At 44.3% G+C, this 20,473-nt stretch overlaps 1 protein-coding gene across 1 annotated transcript in view; it reads right to left on the minus strand.

Moving 5' to 3' along the window:
• Positions 1 to 957: 957 nt before the first annotated feature.
• The window catches only part of HDDC3 (HD domain containing 3), an 82,629-nt gene continuing 63,113 nt past the window's right edge, over positions 958 to 20,473 (minus strand). Inside the window, exons 3-4 of the mRNA XM_069222655.1 lie at positions 2,184 to 2,424; positions 958 to 1,592 (exon numbers count right to left, since the gene is read on the minus strand). Of these exons, the coding sequence (XP_069078756.1) occupies positions 1,462 to 1,592; positions 2,184 to 2,424 (372 nt within the window). The 3' untranslated portion in view covers positions 958 to 1,461. The remainder of the gene's footprint in view (positions 1,593 to 2,183; positions 2,425 to 20,473) is intronic.

A 20,473-nucleotide genomic window follows, 5' to 3' on the forward strand; every position in this document is an offset into this window, starting at 1 on the left:
AAACTCCATGCTGTATCTGGCTCTCCGCTCATACTGATGCAGCATTACACTGTGGGGGTGATTCTGACCGCGGCGGACGGCGGTCGCCGCCCGCCAAGCGGTTCCCGCCGAAAGACCGCTCCGCGGTCAAAAGACCACGGCGGTCATTCTGGGTTTCCCACTGGGCTGGCGGGCGACCGCCGAAAGTCTGCCCGCCAGCCCAGCGGGAAACATCCTTCCCACGAGGACGCCGGCTCAGAATGGAGCCGGCGGAGTGGGAAGGTGCGACGGGTGCAGTTGCACCCGTCGCGAATTTCAGTGTCTGCAAAGCATACACTGAAATTCTTCGTGGGGCCCTCTTACGGGGGCCCCTGCAGTACCCATGCCATTGGCATGGGCACTGCAGGGGCCCCGCGGCACCCCCTACCGCCATCCTGTTCCTGGCGGGAGAACCGCCAGGAACCGGATGGCGGTAGGGGGTGTCAGAATTCCCATGGCGGCGGAGCGCGCTCCGCCGCCATGGAGGATTCTCAAGGGCAGCGGGAAGTCGGCGGTACACCACCGACTTTCCGTTTCTGGCCGCGGCTGAACCGCCGCGGTCAGAATGCCCAGCGGTGCACCGCCAGCCTGTTGGCGGTGCTACCGCCGACCTCCGCCATGGCGGTAATTACCGCCAGGGTCAGAATGACCCCCTGTGTGTACAAAACTAACCAGTGCATCAAGTGGAAGTGTTTTTCTGTCAAATGTTAAAACTAGCAGTTGTGATTCTGGGAATTCAAGAGAAAGTCCATCAATCTAATATGAGCATGAATATTACGTCTACCTAGATTTGGTTTTTCTTTTCACATAGAAATTGTTTCAAATTACAGAATAGCCTTATGTTGAATGATATATTGGTGAAAATAAACTGTGGATTATACATGCTGTCTGTCGATGGTAACTTGGTTTCTCAAAGTTTAAAATAAAAAATGCACTGAATGCTGTTTTTATTTTTTTTATTTTATCAGTTACACTCAAATGAATTCAGACAGCCCATGGAACAACTCATTTTAAGCTAATTACAAAGCAATGTACAAGACTGCTCTAAAATGCACATTCAATGCAATATCACAGGTGGTAGGTTTTGAACTGCAGCACAGTAGAATGTGTGAAAGCCGGTTGGAACCATTTTTTTTTTTTTTATAAATACAAGCGGAATTTCACTTCTGTACCTCACATTTTTCATGAAGTGTTTTTCACACCTTACACATATTTACTCATCCGTCTTTTGCGCTACTAGGTCTTGAGCTCTTATTCATTGTTCTCCCTAATTCTCAATAAAATTATTATACCTTGGCATATGGCAACTTTGTGCAGCTGTAGAGGATTATTTGACTTATCAGAAAGACAAACGCACACAGACACTGGGGAGTATTCATTTAAATTAATATCACAGGTTAATGTCCTTTTCAAACAGGAAAACGTTCAAATAAAAAAATAAAATTAGATTTCCACTCCGCGTTCACAGAACAACTGATCAAGACTAGCTTCCAGCATCGTGTTCGTGCCTCTCATTCCATTCACCACTTTTGAAGCCCAAATGAAATACTCCTGCACGCGCTGCTCGGTCCATCCTACGGAGGAAAATATATTATCAGTGATCACATCACGATATGCACAAAAAGGCAGCAGTACAATTTTTTAAAAACAAATGAGTGTTTGAAGATCATGGCCCACTCAACCCAATGTTATAGCTGCAAAGTTATCTAGCCACATCAGACATTTAGAGATGCATTGTATTTTTGCATACTTAGGATTAACATCTAATATGCTATCTTAACTCATATAGCATTTTTAATAGACCGAAAACAGAATAAAGCATACTCTTTAACAATTGCATCATGTTGTGTTCTATACATTTTCAAAAGACACAAATTCAGCCATACAGGCTTTGTATTTTAATGAGTATGAGTATGTTGTGGAATACTAGCAGTCTAGAACACTAGCTTTAAATGCATTATTTCCAGCAGACCAGAAGGGTAGCTTTGTTGTCTGAATTTCCCTTCTTCATTATTATTATGACTATAATCACAACACTCTCACCCCAATAGCATCCCCACACATTTCCATGCCTTTCTCCTCTAACTGTCAAGCCGAAGCAAATCCCGCCTGCCTCCCCACAGCCCCATTGCCCAAAGAAGCGTGGCCATGCATTGCTTAAGCACCTTCTGGCCGGCAGCGGTTGAGATCTCGTAGGTTGTAGAGCTTGTCAGCCAGTTTTACAAGTCTGGCACCATAGCTGCTGTGGGCTGCATGCTCAATCTGCAACCGTTTTCTCTCTTCCTTAGGTAATGATTTGTTGTCCGTCACCTCTTCGATCATGTGTCTAACCTCTGTTCCAAAGACGTCCTCAATTTCCGAAAACTGTGTGTCTGTGTCTTCCACAGTGTCATGGAGGAGAGCTGCCTATGTGTCAAGATTAAACAAGGAATGAGAAAGTAACACTTTTATAAATGATAGAATCCTAGCAAAGACAAATGCAAGTTTAGAAATGACCAATACCTAGGAAAGTACATTTAACTACGACAGTTTGCAAGGCTCTGTTTTAAACCATATTTTATTGGGGTTTAAATCATACAGATCAATATACAGTTTACCAAAAACTCATCAAGCGGCTTTGACTATCAATGTATATTGTCAGCTGCAACACACAACCGACCTGACTACTTGAAAACCGTCTCTTTATGATAAACAGATTCTGTTATTTTCAATTACTAACATTATACGTATACTGATTAGTACACTTCAGGTGCCTGCACGGGTTGCTCTTTGCCCCAACATTGGATCCGAATACCATTTTCTGCATTGCCACTTGATGTAGTTAAGCCTGTGCTATTCTACGCAGCTCCCCCTTTTGGCGGTAGCCTCTATCTGTATATACTATCCATTCTGTTCCAAACCCCAATTCAGCTTTCAGTTACATTCTGCAATTGTTGGCGACAATGGTCTAAGCCAGCATTTCAGTATGTATAATTTTATCACTATAAATTTCAAATTAGAGAAGATGTGGCCTAGCTGCTACAGCTGTAGACTTTAAAACCTGGGGGTACAGGTTTAAATCACATGCCTGCTCTTGATTCATCATTACGGGATTCTGGACAAATCACTTAATCTCACTGTGCCTAAAGATGTGAAATATAATGTTTGAATTATATTTGGATAGCCGATATTTAAAGTACACAATCTTGTTAGCTTATATCCCAATCCTCAGTAATGTGCAGCAGTCTGTTACTTAAACTAGGTTTGCACTATATAAATACCAATACATTGATAGAAAGTTTCTGATACCTGGTTTTAATTTGGTGTCCCCCACTTGTTGCTAGAGTATCATGAGTGGCTCCAACATTAATGTAATACCCTATGCATAACGTATTTTATTCAAAGCGCATTTGCAATCATTTGTAATTGTGTGGCAGCTCTATAATGTATGTAAGTGCCATTGGCATCCACATCAGGCACGTGTCCCTTTCTGTGCACTTGAAACTTTGCAATTGAAACCTGGTTCAGTATAATATACGTAATGTCTTTAGTCAGATAAACGGAACACCGACCTCACTGAGACATCTGTAGGGTGTGCCCGCTTCCATGGTGTCTAATTTGGCCCTCAAAGGATACTTCAAGTTTAAACTTTTTTTGTGTTCATTATAACACATTCTATATTAAAGAAAGCGTCTTAAGAATTCTGGTGTCCAAAGTATTCCTTCTAATCATGACTCATCAGGAACCTGCATGCCATTCTTTAATGCAAGAGTGTAGTGCCTATGTGGGATACAAGTCCCTAAATACGAGGGAGTTTTCTAGTGAATGTTCCATCCACTTTTGTGAATGTTTTTATGTTTGTTTTGTCCCATATGCTATCTAGCGTAGCTATTTCTATTTCAACCCAACCTTAAGTTTAGAAAAGGTTATTTAGCCCTGGGAGTCTAGTTCCACTGCCTCGTAGACTTCTGAACATCAATCACCCCTTCCAACCTGTGTCTCTGGCTACCTTTGTCCATCTTTTTAGGTCGAATCCTACAAGACAGCACAGCTGTCTGGTTGCAAAGACATATTATTGGGGACATGCTGTAAGCTGATCCTTTCAATCCATGCCGCCAATTGCTGACCATTGGCTTACCATTTTGCCATTCATAGTTACTTGCTTTTTGTTCGCTGTGCCTGTTTGTTTTAGCCCTTCCAGTGTGCCTTTGCTCCTCCAGTCGAGCATAGCCTTTTTACCAGCTCTCAGACTGGATCCTTCAGTTCTTCCATAAGTGTTTGTTTTTCGAACGCCCTTCTTTTCCTTCAAGAGTTTTATACAGCTGTCTTACATGTATGATTCTCTGGGCCCCCTCCAACCTCACTCAATCTCATCCCATGTTGATCTCAAGTACATCGCTTTTGCCCAACCTCCGCTCCACTATTGTCTCACTTGTGTGCTTGTTCATGTATAGCGTGAACTCGCCAAAGGGCATTAAAGAGGTTTATCTGAGCACCAGTTACATTACAGAAGAACACATTAAATGATTACACATGGGGAAATTACGAGATGTTCCCAAGATCACAGGATGTTCAGGCAACAACGAAACTCAAACCTGAACGCCCAGTTCCAAAAGTCGCCATCTCGGACTGTAATGCCAATTCAAGTCAATTTAAGGCATTTCCTAAGCGCATGGCTACCAGATGGGCTTTTCCAGAGCTGAATGGCCTGCCAGACTTCTAGGACACTGTGATTACACAAACAAGTATGTTTAAGCAGTTTCCTGAAAGTGAGTACATTGTCATTCTGCCTGAGCATCAGTGGAAGGTAATTCCATAATTTGGGAACTGAAGGCCATATGTATGAACACATTTTCCCGTAGGCACAGAAAGGGTAAACCCCTTTGATACATCTGACCCCACGTGTGCAAACGAGCCCCCCCCCCACTCCTGGCCTTCTTCACCCTTGGGATGACGAGAACATTTAGGTTCTCAGATTTTAAACCTCTCGTGGGACAGTAAGGGTGAATCAAATGATGTAGAATTTGCGTCCGCTTTCTATACAGAGCAGGTCGGGCCAGGCACAAAGCTTAAAACTTGGAGTTTCTTGATTTCAGGTTTTGGACAACCTAAATATAAGGAGTTTCCAAAGTCCAGCTGAGACAGTACCAACCCTGAATAAGCAGTCTTCGTACAGGAGTGGCAACCACTTCATAAGCTTCCTGAGGGTTCTGAGAAGACCAAAGCAGGTTGATGACAGCTTTCTAGCCTAGGCTTCCATGGTGGGTTTCCTATCAATGATGATGTGCAGACTTTTTACTCCCAACTTGGAAGACTGAAGCTCTCATAGGGACTTGGGCCAACTGAGATTGCCCCATAAGGAGGGATTATTACCAACTATTAATACCTCTGTCTTCTCGCTATTAAGTTCTAGGCAACTGGCTGACGTCCTACCTGCAACTTCAGTTAAACAGAAATTAAGCTGGTGCAATACTGCTCCAGTATTGGGAGAGAGGGAAACACTAATCTGTGTGTTGCCCACATATGACAGCATTGAAAAACCAGGCAAGCACATAATGTCTGCAAGTGGGCAGACATAGTGATTAAAAAGTGTGGGACTCAGTGAAGATCCCTGTGGAACCCCACATTTTAGATAATGGGGGGGGGGCTACATAAAAAGGTCCTTCATGGACTTGAAAACTTCTGTTGTTTAGGAAGGAGTTGAACCATTTTTGCGCTAGACCAACAATACCCATTTCTTCAAATATTTTAGGCAAAACTTGGTCTGAAGCAGATCAAATGCTTCACACAGTTCTTACCAAAATCATCGTAGCTGATCCACCTTGGCCGAGGACCCCTTTAAACTCTTCTGGGACCGTTAGGAGTACTGTTGCTGTGCTGTATCCAGGCTGAAAACCTATTAAAGTGGGGTGCAGTAAATTGTGGGCTTCCAAAAAGCTGGAGGGATGTTTATTAATAAATGTCTTCAATAATTTGCTAATGCCAGGAAGTAGTGATATTGGCTTATAGCTCTCTGCAAGCCCCTGGTCCACGGAGGGTCTCTTTATCAGAGGTCTGATGATAGCATGTTTGCAGGCCTCAGGAACAGTCCCACAGTCCTGGGAAGATGATTTGTCCTTTTTTCAACAGAAGGTGTTGAGACAAGTGGGGAGTCTGATTCACAGATTTAGCAAGGTCAATTATGTCTTCTTTCCCTATTTGAGAGAACAAGACTAATTTGTTTTTTGTCAGGTCTGCCTGTCAGGCACCACTGACTGTGCCCCTAAAGCCTGACTTCCCCACCAAGGCCTTATAAATGCTGCTAACCTTACACAGAAAATAGTCAGCAACCATACTGCAGTGGGACTCGGATGGGGATAGGCCAGAGCCTATGTTGGTTGGTTTCAGAAAAGAATCACCTATATTGTAATCCTCCTTAGAAGAACTGGAAGATGCTCAAACTGAAGTTATTAATCCAAGCTTTTCATATAGCATATTGATATTTTTAATGTTTTTTGTACAATACTTTACTCCTAGCTTTATAGTTTATCCTCTACTTCATTTCCATTATTTTGCACTCTTTTTTGCTTTAATTCTACTAGGTCTGTCGAGAAACATGCAGCCTGGCCCTTCGGTCTGCAGGTTTTGTGCAATCTAAAATGTATATGTTTATCTAGTGTGTTTTTTATCCATTCACAAAATATAATATTTATTTTGGAGATATATCCATGCATTTCAGGAATGGAATTAAGTAAGGTGGATTCCCAGTTTACCTTATTTAATTTAGAGCAGCACCGACTAAACCTTGGCTGCTGGACAGGAGAAACCTTCTTTCCTCTTTCTGGAAGATGAAATGGGACAGTGTAGTGATCTGACCAGCAAACTGGGAGGGGATATTCTAATCTCATAGTAGAAACATCAGTAAAAACTGAATTGATGAGATGTCCTTTTTTATGCGTTGGGGACGTCACCAAATGAGAGAGCTGTAATGCAGCAAGATTGTGCAAACAAAATATTGCATAATCACAGTTGTTGTCATCAAAATCAAATGTAATTTTAAATCTCCAAGCAGGATGAAGTTGGCTTTCTGAGGGCTTTGTTTGTCCAAAATGTCCAGCAAAGGATGAATAAACTGAAGATGTGTGCTGAGTTTTCAATATGTTTATTGAAACTAACAATCTTATATGTAGGAAATGAGCTGTTATAACTAGGCAGCTGAAACAGACCAAGGTGAAAACAATGAACACTCCCACCATTATTAGTCAGTTCTAGAAATTCTACAGATTACCACTTGGCTCTAATATCCTAAAGAGAGCATATTTGGGTATACCCTTCTGCCAGGCCAATCCAAGGGATTAGCCTGAGCCTCATACCTGAAACTGGTGTCAGACGTCTGCCTGTGTGGAACGGCAATCGTCATCAGGCGGCTGGTGGATCAGTGACAGCAAAGCAGCATTGGAGAGCACCACGGTCCCAAGATAGTCGCCGTTGGAATGCCCCTCTGACCCTTACGGCCAACATATTGCTTATATAATAAAACCGCACTGTGTTGGAAGATGCAGCTCTAACGTGATGCTTTGTCTTGGTATTAGGAACTGCCCACATGGCACCCAGAATATCTTGTTCTGTATGTAGCCTTGGACAAATTGTTCCTGATTATGTGTCAAGAAAGCTAACTAGAAACAAGTGTCATATACCATGCCTTCTTAGAATAATATCATGTACACTCATACCTAAAAAAACAATACTACTAAAAATGTGATGTAGCTAAAATGTACAACATATAAAATGTGTAATGTGAAAGAAAGCTAAGAAATGGGAACCAAACTCGGTCCAAGATGGACATCACCACACTGGCTGGACCCGAAGGGAAATATACCTGAAGCCCAGCAAAGGTAAAAGATTAGAGAGTTTGATCACAAAATAAATACTTTTGCATCCCAGAATTGTACTAGAGGTGAAATTCCGTTTAAGATGTCCTTTAAAGATTGTCGTAACTTCAACTCCTACTTTGTTTTCGTGAACCCACCTAGCTATAGAGTAGCCCTGAGGAAGTGCCACTAGTACATCTGGCATACTGTCTTATTTAAGCCAAGTCTCTGTGAGAAACAAGGCTTCCGGTTGCATGTCTTCACTGAAAGAAAACACCTTGAATGAGTGTTTAGGGAGAGACCTAGAGTTATTTTAAAAAAATGTGCCAATTATCCTCTTTTGTAGTTACAGAGTTTAACAGATCACTTGTCCTCTTTATTTCCGACTGACTTATCATCTGCTTACATCACCTATTTTTAGATGGAAAACTCATTGGGTCGAGGCTGTGACAGCAATTCTTACCTAATGGCCACTGTAATTGGTGAAGTTCTTCGAACAAGTAACTAATCCTCTTTTTATGTGAATGAGCAGGGGTTCTGGCCCCTGGCCCCGTCTGGACTTGCCCCCCCACTGCGCGTCCAGACCTCGGCCCTCACTAGGTAGTGAGGCCAACTTGAACAACTGGAGCACTAACAAAAATGGCACCCCCAGTTGTCTTAATGATGGCTACTGGCACTAAACACAACCAGAAAGTAAAATGCTAAGCTTGGTTCTACTGAAACATCCTCTGCCCTTTAGCCCACTTTAGCCCTATAACATTTTTTACAGTTTTTCGAATACATTAGGGAACAAGATTTAAAAACATTAATACTTAATTACCACAAGCCTGAGAAACCAAGTCCTTTGTTTAGTTAGGTTATTTCATGGCTTGGCTGTAATTTATTCTTATTAATAAATATGATTTGCCAGTTTCTTCTGGGGAACCTGAAACAAACAGCTGACCATGTTTGTCTCTTTCTGTCACTGCCCGAACCCACTCCTGGTCTCTCAGTGAAGCGCTTGAGACTCTAGGTCCCTCCATATGCTCTAAGCTTCTAACTTTGAACTCATCGTCTGAAGGAAACACCCACTGTTGATGTAAATCAAGTTCATAAAATCTACAGGCACATCTGGTGATGTGGGAACCAAGCAGCAGCGTAGTGACTACATCTCTTACTAAGGGTGAGCTCAAAGTGTTTTACAAAAGAGGCAGTGCTCATTCTGTTGCACCCTGCTGATATGTATGCTTTGGGGAGGTAAATGAATACGTGTGGCTTGCTTTATTCCGATGGGGTGAGAATGGAATGATAAAGTGGCTGTGAGAAGAGAAGAACATTTGTTTTGTTAAATTTGTTTGGAAGAAAGCTAGGTCTGTGTTCACCCTATGTATCGAACTGCACTGTGCCCCTCTCACGCTTTCATTATCTTTCAATTACTTTTTTTTAATACTTTTCAATTCAGTTCTCTGGCGTGATTTAGGCAGCATCTGGTCCAAGAGAAAATCTTTAAATAAATAAATGAATGTGTGTTTACGCAAAAAAATGAGGTGTTGTCAGTGGAACTAAAATTATATTAATAAAGGAGGTGTTGTCATTGGAACTAAAATTATATTAATGAACTCTTTTTGTGCATTCGGGCAGAACGGGAGCAGTTATGGTAGTACATCCATCTGATGATTTTTTAATGGAAAAGTATGCATATGTTGAAGTGCTTCAAGGAAAAAGTAATGTCTGTCTTTTCACAATTACTCTCGCAAGATTGCGTCGTTCCTTTCTCCCCGGTTACTGCAAGCACAATTAAGAGCACACAGAGATTCCAATATTGTTTGCACTTTTATGCAGGATTTGTTGGTTAAATTAGGATTTTCACTCACTAGCCAAACCTACATAATCAGACTAGGTTGTTTTATTTCATATTTACCACTAGGGAAGAACAATGAAAATGTGCTGGTAATGGTTCGAGCCAATTCTTCCCAAGCACTTACAATTCCTCTAGGTAGTTTTCCATTCCAGCTTGTCTTCGCCATTACCGAAGGATATCATCCATATGGAAATCATTCTTGCCCCTTCTGTTACAACGCTCACCTAATACCGCCTGGCCCTTGGTTCTTCAGTAAAAGAGATCACAAGCAATTAATTTATGGGACGTGTTGCCCTTATATGGCACTATCACTAAGGTACAGCAAGCTCAGCACCCTTTTCTGGACTTACCCTCCTCAGTAAAGGGGGTTCACTGGAACATCAAACATTGATGGGTGGAAATAGGCCGATGGCTATCAAATAATATGTCTAACAACTGCAGGTGTCTACGGGCATCTTTCAATTCCATTGTTTTTTGGCTCTTCTGTGCCATGTCAAAAAAGGAATTGACCAGTTAAGTGTAGCTAGAGTACTGATCGAGAAGAATTCCCGACGTTTAACAGCGTTTGATCTGAAGCGTGGCTTAGAGGTGTGAACTCAAATCATTGCCATCATTTTTAGGTCTGTCTGGGACAGCACATGCGCTGTCGCCTGCAGAGATCTATTTTTTTCTATTTTAAAAATAAAAAAGCACTGGCAAAGACAATAGGTCTTGCCTATGTGATCTCTACTGGTTCTGTCAATGTTTATTAGTCATGATGTTCAGTAGTGCGGCTGCTGTGCAGCATGGCTGAAAGTAAATAAAATAAAAGCACCATGCCAGCTCGGCCGGCATTGACAGCATCATACCGTTTTTTTTAGTTGTTTTTTTTTACTTTCAGACATGTTGTACAGCAGCAGCCGCGTTGCTGTATAACATGGCTAAAAACACATTGACAAAGACAAGAGACTGTGGCCCTCATTCTGACCTTGGCGGGCGGCGGAGGCCGACCGCCAAAGTCCCGCCGTCAGGTTACCGTTCCGCGGTCGAAAGACCGCGGCGGTAATTCTGACTTTCCCGCTGGGCTGGCGGGCGGTCTCCTTCAGACCGCCAGCCAGCCCAGCGGGAAAGAGGCTTCCACGATGAAGCCGGCTCGGAATCGAGCCGGCGGAGTGGAAGCTGTGCGACGGGTGCAGTTGCACCCGTCGCGTATTTCACTGTCTGCGCAGCAGACAGTGAAATACATGTAGGGGCCCTCTTACGGGGGCCCCGCGACCCCCCCTACCGCCATCCGGATCTCGGCGGTCCGACCGCCGGGATCTGGATGGCGGTAGGGGGGGTCAGAATCCCCGCGGCGGTGCAGCAAGCTGCGCCGCCGCGGAGGATTCAATGGGGCCGCGGTACACTGGCGGGACCCCGCCAGTGGTGCCGGTCCGACCGCGGCTTTACCGCCGCGGTCGGAATCCCCATTGGAGCACCGCCGGCTTGTCGGCGGTGCTCCCGCGGTCCTCCGCCCTGGCGGTCAAAGACCGCCAGGGTCAGAATGAGGGCCTGTGTCTGCCAATGTTTGTTACTACTAGTGTTGCGGCTCGTGTATTTCTGTCTCCCAATTTACCCCATATACATTGTGCATACACCCCTTGCTTATTGGTCAGTTCTCAATGCTGATTCAATTAGAGGGGCAAAGGCACACTCCTTTACCACCAACAGCTGTGCTGCCTAAGTAATTTTCAAGTGTTATTTTCTGCAACGCAGATAGCGCTATTCTGGTGGTATTTTCCTTCCTTATTAATGATCTTACAAGGCCATCAAGTTCCTTTAAAAGATTGGTGAGTATGCTTCTTTTCTATGACACATGAGGCGAGGAAGGCAATCATTTTATATAGCGTGGATCCACCCAATAGTGAAAGGGGTCTTTTTTTTCCTATTGGGAGACCTTCACTTCCAGTCTAGTCAATAGAGGGTTCAGGTTATTAGTAAAAAAAAATGATCAGATCCATTTGCCTACATTTTTTTTAATTTTCCCCTCCTATTCTCAAAGTCATTGATGAATTCTCTGAAGACGATCTTCCATTCATGATGCACAGCAATAACAAAGACACACATACATATGTATAAATACAAAAATATTGGTTATAGGGGTAAGTAACTATATATTTTTTTAAACAGAGATTGTTAGTTTTTTTAAAAACAAACATGTATAAGATAATGGATAAACGGTCACAAAGGATGTAATCAAATTAAAATCAATAGAATACCAAGCTTTGGCAACACCAATAGGTCTGGCTTTCATATACTAATGCATGGGAAGAAAGGGTTGCACAAATAATGTGTACACGCATAGTATCTGAAGTGCTTTTAGAGGCAGCATGCAGTCTGTAGGAAGGAGCAGTCCTCTGGAATGGGTGTACCACCATTTCCTTCCACAAGTAGCTTATACCGAGCGCCAGCTATTCTGGCATATTCCAAATATGCCCCCAGTAGCCCCAGTGCAACAGTAGGATGTAGAACTTCTCTCTCAGCATTGCACTGTGAGGAACACTTAATTCTCTGAACTGGCTCAAACGATGATGCACGATGGAGCACTGGCTAGTGTGCAGAAGCAGAAGTTTCATTTTATTTATATGACGTTTTTAATAGCACATTGTGAACGAGTTCGTCAAGGATACAGAGACAAGATGTATGATTATAATATCCTTTATTGAATGTCACACATTAGGAAGCTTCTCCAATCATTACATAGGCGAGTTCAGGGATAAGACTCTCAACCTAGCACTCTTGGCAGTCACATTTTCAGTTGTAGTCATGGACTCCCTAGACCCATGCTCAGAATCTGGGTGTAGTGATTGACACCAATTTGACTTTCATAGCTATTTTCAAATCTACCTGTACCACTATTTATCGTCTTTTATTCATAATCATGAAAATACTCCTTTACATACCATCGGTCTCAAGGAAATATTTGGTGCAAGTGCCCGTTCTGTCTAGAATGGACTCCTGCTGGTTGGCCCAGCTAAATATCTTGTGCAAAGACTACAGCTGCTTGAAAACGCAGCTGGAAAGATGACCCCTGAGAACAGAGCAGTGCATTCATCTCTCATCATCTGCAAAAGCTCCATTTGCTGACAGTAATCAAAATATTTTATTTTAAGTCTTTGTGTATCTGCCATAAGACTGTTTAAAAACACCAGCCAGGAAACCTACAAAGCATCTATATTTTCCTGGTACAAACCTTCATGGCTCTAATTATACATTTCTGGTGAAAGTTCCAAAATTTAAAAAGTCCAGATTGGGAGGCTGTTCGTTAGCGGTTGTGATATTTAAGGCCTGAAATTCCCTGCCACTCTCTGCCCGAACTCAACCAAGTTTTTCCATCTTGAGGAAGCAACTTGAGACCTTTCTGTTTACTAATGACTTTTATCCTTGGCTAGATTGCATTTTCCCAGTTTTTCCCTTCTCCTCCCTCTTGTCTGGATTATTTAACTCTGTGCCAGGGCACTTGTTCCTGAGTAGCCGTTTACCCTTAATAAATGTGTTCAATCGATCAGTCTATGTGAAGGGCTCTAGTCAACTGTTCATCTAAATAATCAACTAAATGTTCTGATCGCTATGCCTTCCTCAGCATTAGGTTTCCTCAAATAGTGGATGGGATTCCACTTCTCTTTTTCCACAGGATAAGAACACCTCCTCCTTCTCCCTACTCAGTCCTGGTATTTCTCCAGTTCCCGTTGGCTTCTAGAACCTTCCACCTGAATAGAGGAGCGACCTATGACCTGGAATGGTACTGCCTCCCAGCAGGACTGCATTTCCCTCTGCCTTTATATTTGCATAGAAAAAGGAGGGGCGTATGGTCAGGAATGGTACTGCCTCTGGCCCAATCTCCATCTTTATTGACAGAGACTAGGCTTTTCTAGACCCAGCCCCGTCCTACTGCCTCCACTCCATCCACTACGGTTGGCAGAGGTTCCTTCCATACCTCCGTTGTCTCTTGCTACTGGTCCTCCTCACCCGTGGCCACACATTGTAAAGATTCCCCCTTCCCCTCGTGGTCTAGACAGTGTTCTGGTGTGTCTGCGCAGTGTGGATTGTCCCTGTCTCCTGGAATTTCTGACTTTTCCACTTGCCAGGTAAAGGGCACTGTTTTCCCTCCTTTGTTAAAGGCTTTATAATACTGGGTCTAAGAAATGTGCATACCTAGTTTGTTCTTCCTGTCTGGTACATCGTTATGTGTTACAACCTGGTTCTCTATTCTGTTGAATGACCACTGCTCCACCGGGTAAGAGTCACACCACCAACCTCAGAGTTCTTACTTCCTGACGCCTCTTTACGCAGTGTCTGGTTCTGGGATGACTCTTTGTATTTGCTCTGTAGGGTGTCAGAACACAAGTGTCAGAGAGAAAATAAAACTTCTGCCAACTGATCAACAGCTATACCTGAAGTCTACCACCATTAGGGAGAAAGAAACTAGAGGCTAGGTACCTAGAAGAATTAGTTAATCAGGCATTTCTGAATCTACTGGATTTTAAGTCCTTTTTGAAAGTCTCAAACAGTGGGTTTGTGCATATCTCTGGGGCGACTGTGTTCCAAATTCTGGCTGCACTCATGTTTTCCCATTTCCCATCCATCACTGGGTCGGCAGTCCCTGTGACTCTGGGGTGTTCTATCAGCTAGGTGCAAGGCCCAGAGTTATGAGTAACACATGAGCTCTCTACTGATGTCATGCATATAGCTCAGGGTGGGCAATTCTCACTCTCCTTGTTTAGGTGACATGTAAGCAGCAGTGGCCTGTCCAAATGGGCTGAGGGACCATGCCCCCACCTTTTTCCTAGCAAGAAGAGTGTCCATCAGGCTGAACAAAGGTCACCCTGACAGACTTTTTTCTTGTTCAAGTCAGGAAGCCAGGAGCTAGACATGCGCTCAATGCAGTGCTTAATTTGTGCTTGTGGTTTCTGGTGCTGAGCACCAGCACTTATTTTTGAGGGCCGGCGCTTAGTCTTCTGCCTCAAGCATTTGCTGTGAGCAAAAGACACATTTGGGAAAGACGGAGGAAGAGAAAACCGAAAAAGCGTCACAAAGAGAGGAAGTAGAAAGCTGCAAGAGTGAGCTGAAGGGGCAGAGAGAGACTTTAAATGGATTGAAGGGGCCCGAGATGGCTTGAGGATTACGCTGCCTCAGTATTCCGTGTTCGCACATTTAATTGCAGCAGCCACGTGTTTAAGATGAGGGCTTTGGGCACCGGCACCTTTTTATTTACAAATTAAGCACTGGCTCAATGGCTCCGGGCTGCCTGAGCTGAACTTTACCAGGCAGAGGATTTCACAGCGGTGTGTGTGGTGACCTCCTCAGACTGGCAAATGTGCCTCAAGGCCCTTCTCCTTGTGACTAGCAGGAGAGTCACTGATTGCCTCGGATCAGGACACTTCAGTTTTAAGCCCTGAAGTGCCCAAGGCAGAGTGTCAATCAGTGACAGCTCATAACACAGTGGGGTAGAGTCAGCAGTCTCACTGACCCCATTCCACTCTGTGACATGTGAGGGACTGCTGTTTTACCTCTTTGAGGGAAGGCAGTAGTCCCAACCACCCTGGGACCTCTGAGGCTTCCCTCTCTACAGTGAAAGTAAGTTTTATGTGTTTTTTTAATGTTTGGTGCATACATAAGTGTATGTATGTGTATTTGTTAGTGAGTGTTGTGAATAGGTTGTGTGTGTGTGTGTGTGTGTGAGACTGCATGGGTGTGAGTGTGTTTATATTACCCCCTGCCCCCTTACGTGTTAAAATGACTGGCTGCCATGCAAGTAAGGTGCTCCATTTTCACTGTTTTCCATATCTTTGTGTACTATATAGGTTGCTTGGGAGAGTCAACAATTGCTGTTTCCACCTTCTTGTTATTACCATTCTGACATCAATGGATGACACAAATGGATGAATAGGATTTTTTTGTAAAAATATCCCAAATGACACTTAACGATCATAAAGGCATCAGACAGAGAGGAAACTGTGAGTACTTCAAAGCCAAGGAGAAAAAAGCAAAAAGGGATTCCAGTGAGGATTCTTCCTCTAAAATGCTAAGCCATCAACCTCAAAAGGACCCAATGAGGAAGATCCTTGAAAAAAGACCCATAAGGAAAGAAAAGAACAGACACTGACATTCCTTCCACTTGTGTCATGGTCTATCCCACCTGACGTCAAAGAAGTTGATATCCACTAAAGGGACAGAGCTAATATGTTTGGTGTCAACAACTGGATCTTTGTCTACGCTGAATCACCACCACCATTCGGCATTGGGAAGATCCTCCACATATTTGCACTCTCCATCCTCTGAAATCACCTTCTTCCTCCAAGTCATACCACTCAACATTGAGGAACCTGACATCGGAGCACCTTACTAGATCACAAAGGTCAACCATGGGAATTTCCGTATCTTCTGCATCTTCAGTAGCAGAGGTTTCAGTGCTAATGAAGAGACTCAGGTTGTCCCTTATTCCAAACCAAAAGTGGCACCAGCCCCTCTTGGGCATTTATCTCTTCAGAATTCCTGTGGCTAATCCAGTGCAAACACCTTTGAGACCATTAAATCAGCCGCCACCTGTGACTTCAAACGTGATGGTTGCAAGAACAACCTTCATGTCAATAATCAGAAAAAAGCCTTCAGGCATCCTTTTCACCTCTGCCCTCACAAAACATTCTTCAACATAATTACCATCCTCTATGGAAGCATGGATGAAAGAGGTCACACTCACAGCTCCCTTCAAGACTGACAAGATGGGACACATGCACCTCATCTTCATATACTTTCTCATCTTTCTTAGAACTGCCAGCTAGAGTGTCAAGGAAGACATCACCATATTTCAAGATATCCTAACAAGAGGCGCTGTGAAACTCAGCATACCTCTAGAAGCACCTTACACTTCTCTCTCTGTAATTATGGAGAAACTGAAACCTTACTCAGCACCTAGACTGTTACTTCCTCTAGCCCCAGTCTCTTGGACCTGGTAAAAGAAAAATGTTTAACTCCAGCGACAACTAAGGCTACAGTACCCATCCTAATAAAAAATACAGACTTCAAGAATAAGACCTAAATTTAAATTGTCTAATCATTAAGTCTAATCCTGACTTGGTCATAGAGAAAACAGTCAGGAAAACCTAAACCTCAGCTCCAGAAACTTCAGCTTCCCCTTAAAGTGAAACCAAAAGAATGGCCACCAAAGGCAAGAAGATCTGCAATACTGATTCATTTGCCACTCTGGCTGCCAGAACTACTGCCTTGCTTGGGATGTACGATCGGGCATTCTGGGAAACTTTACAGAATTTTGCAGAGAAGTGTGAGAAAATTGCTTCTTTCTATCCTTGTTACCCCCACTTTTGGCCTGTTTGTGAGTGTATGTCAGGGTGTTTTCACTGTCTCACTGGGATCCTGCCAGCCAGGACCCAGTGCTCATAGGGAAAACCCTATGTTTCAGTATGTTTGTTATGTGTCACTGGGACCCTGCTAGCCAGGACCCCAGTGCTCATAAGTTTGTGACCTATATGTATGTGTTCGCTGTGTGATGCCTAACTGTCTCACTGAGGCTCTGCTAACCAGAACCTCAGTGGTTATGCTCTCTCTTTCCAAATTGTCACTAACAGGCTAGTGACCAATTTCACCAATTTACATTGGCATACTGGAACACCCTTATAATTCCCTAGTATATGGTACTGAGGTACCCAGGGTATTGGGATTCCAGGAGATCCCTATGGGCTGCACCATTTCTTGTGCCACTCATAGGGAGATCTGACAATTCTTACACAGGCCTGCCAGTGCAGCCTGAGTGAAATAACATCCACGTTATTTCACAACCATTTACCACTGCACTTAAGTAACTTATAAGTCACCTATATGTCTAACCTTTACCTGGTAAAGGTTGGGTGCTAAGTTACTTAGTGTGTGGGCACCCTGGCACTAGCCAAGGTGCCCCCACATTGTTCAGGGCAAATTCCCCGGACTTTGTGAGTGCGGGGACACCATTACACGCGTGCACTATACATATGTCACGACATATGTATAGCGTCACAATGGTAACTCCGAACATGGCCATATAACATGTCTAAGATCATGGAATTGTCACCCCAATGCCATCCTGGCATTGGGGAGACAATTCCATGATCCCCCGAATCACTAGCACAGACCCGGGTACTGCCAAACTACCTTTCCCCGGGTTTCACTGCAGCTGCTGCCAACCCCTCAGACAGGTTTCTGCCCTCCTGGGGTCCAGCCAGGCTTGGCCCAGGAAGGCAGAACAAAGGACTTCCTCAGAGAGAGGGTGTTACACCCTCTCCCTTTGGAAAAAGGTGTTAGGGCTGGGGAGGAGTAGCTTCCCCCAGCCTCTGGAAATGCTTTCATGGGCACAGATGGTGCCCATTTCTGCAAAAGCCAGTCTACACCGGTTCAGGGATCCCCCAGCCCTGCTCTGGCGCGAAACTGGACAAAGGAAAGGGGAGGGACCACTCCCATGACCTGCACCCCCCCTGGGAGGTGCCCAGAGCTCCTCCAGTGTGCTCCAGACCTCTGCCATCTTGGAAACAGAGGTGCTGCTGGCACACTGGACTGCTCTGAGTGGCCAGTGCCAGCAGGTGATGTCAGAGACTCCTTCTGATAGGCTCCTCCAGGTGTTGCTAGCCTATCCTCTCTCCAAGGTAGCCAAACCTCCTTTTCTGGCTATTTAGGGTCTCTGCTTTAGGGAATTCCTTAGATAACGAATGCAAGAGCTTATCAGAGTTCCTCTGCATCTCTCTCTTCACCTTCTGCCAAGGAATCGACTGCTGACCGCGCTGGAAGCCTGCAAAACTGCAACAAAGTAGCAAAGACGACTACTGCGACCTTGTAACGCCGATCCTGCCGCCTTCTCGACTGTTTTCCTGGTGGTGCATGCTGTGGGGGTAGTCTGCCTCCTCTCTGCACTAGAAGCTCCGAAGAAATCTCCCGTGGGTCGACGGAATCTTCCCCCTGCACCCCCAGGCACCAAAGAACTGCATCACTGGTCCTCTGGGTCTCCTCTCAGCACGACGAGCGAGGTCCCTTGAACTCAGCAACTCTGTCCAAGTGACTTCCACAGTCCAGTGACTCTTCAGTCCAAGTTTGGTGGAGGTAAGTCCTTGCCTCCCCACGCTAGACTGCATTGCTGGGAACCGCGTGTTTTGCAGCTACTCCAGCTCCTGTGCACTCTTCCAGGATTTCCTTTGTGCACAGCCAAGCCTGGGTCCCCGGCACTCTAACCTGCAGTGCATGACCTCCTGAGTTGTCCTCCGGCGTCGTGGGACCTTACTTTGTGACTTCGGGTGAGCTCCGGTTCACTCCACTTCGTAGTGCCTGTTCCGGCACTTCTCGGGTGCTGCTTGCTTCTGAGTGGGCTCCTTGTCTTGCTGGATGCCCCCTCTGTCTCCTCACGCAATTGGCGACATCCTGGTCCCTCCTGGGCCACAGCAGCATCCAAAAACCCTAACCGCGACCCTTGCAGCTAGCAAGGCTTGTTTGCGGTCTTTCTGCACGGAAACACCTCTGCAAGACTCTTCACGACGTGGGACATCCATCCTCCAAAGGGGAAGTTTCTAGCCCTTGTCGTTCTTGCAGAATCCACAGCTTCTACCATCAAAGCATGTGTATCTGCAGCTACACATGCCATCGAACATATATATATATATATATATATATATATATATATATATATATGGAAAATGTCACTTACCCAGTGTACATCTGTTCGTGGCATGAGATGCTGCAGATTGACATGCTGTGCACATCCCGCCATCTAGTGTTGGGCTCGGAGTGTTACAAGTTGTTTTTCTTCGAAGAAGTCTTTTCGAGTCACGAGATCGAGGGACTCCTCCCCTTTCGGCTCCATTGCGCATGGGGGTCGACTCCATCTTAGATTGTTTTCCCAGCAGAGGGTGAGGTAGGAGTTGTGTATATAGTAATAGTGCCCATGCAATGGCGTAAGTATGTATGTACATAATGAGACTAAAAGTGATATATTTACAAATTTACAAATGTACAAGTTTAATTTTTTGTCAACTTAAAACGGCTACAGGCTCCAGGGGAGGTGGGAGGGCGCATGTGAATCTGCAGCGTCTCATGCCACGAACAGATGTACACTGGGTAAGTGACATTTTCCGTTTGATGGCATGTGTAGCTGCAGATACACATGCTGTGCATAGACTAGTAAGCAGTTATCTCCCCAAAAGCGGTGGTTTAGCCTGTAGGAGTTGAAGTTGTTGGAAATAATGTCCTTAATACTGCTTGTCCGACTGTGGCTTGCTGTGTTGTTAACACATCCACGCAGTAATGCTTGGTAAATGTATGAGGCGTAGACCATGTGGCTGCCTTACAGATTTCAGTCATTGGTATGTTTCCTAGAAAGGCCATTGGGGCACCCTTCTTTCTAGTGGAGTGTGCCTTTGGTGTAATAGGCAGTTCTCTTTTTGCTTTTATATAACAGGTTTGAATACATTTAACTATCCATCTGGCAATGCCTTGTTTGGATATTGGATTCCCTGTATGAGGTTTTTGGAAAGCAACAAACAATTGTTTTGTTTTGCGAATTTGTTTGGTTCTATCAATGTAGTACATTAGTGCCCTTTTGATGTCTAATGTATGTAATGCTCTCTCAGCTACAGAATCTGGTTCTGGGAAGAACACTGGGAGTTCCACTGTTTGATTTACGTGGAACGGTGATATGACTTTAGGTAAGAATTTAGGATTTGTGCGTAGATCTACTTTATGTTTGTGTATCTGTATAAAGGGTTCTTGTATGGTAAAGGCTTGTATTTCACTT

Source organism: Pleurodeles waltl, chromosome 3_1 (genome assembly GCF_031143425.1).
Source record: "Pleurodeles waltl isolate 20211129_DDA chromosome 3_1, aPleWal1.hap1.20221129, whole genome shotgun sequence".
Lineage (NCBI taxonomy): Eukaryota > Metazoa > Chordata > Amphibia > Caudata > Salamandridae > Pleurodeles > Pleurodeles waltl.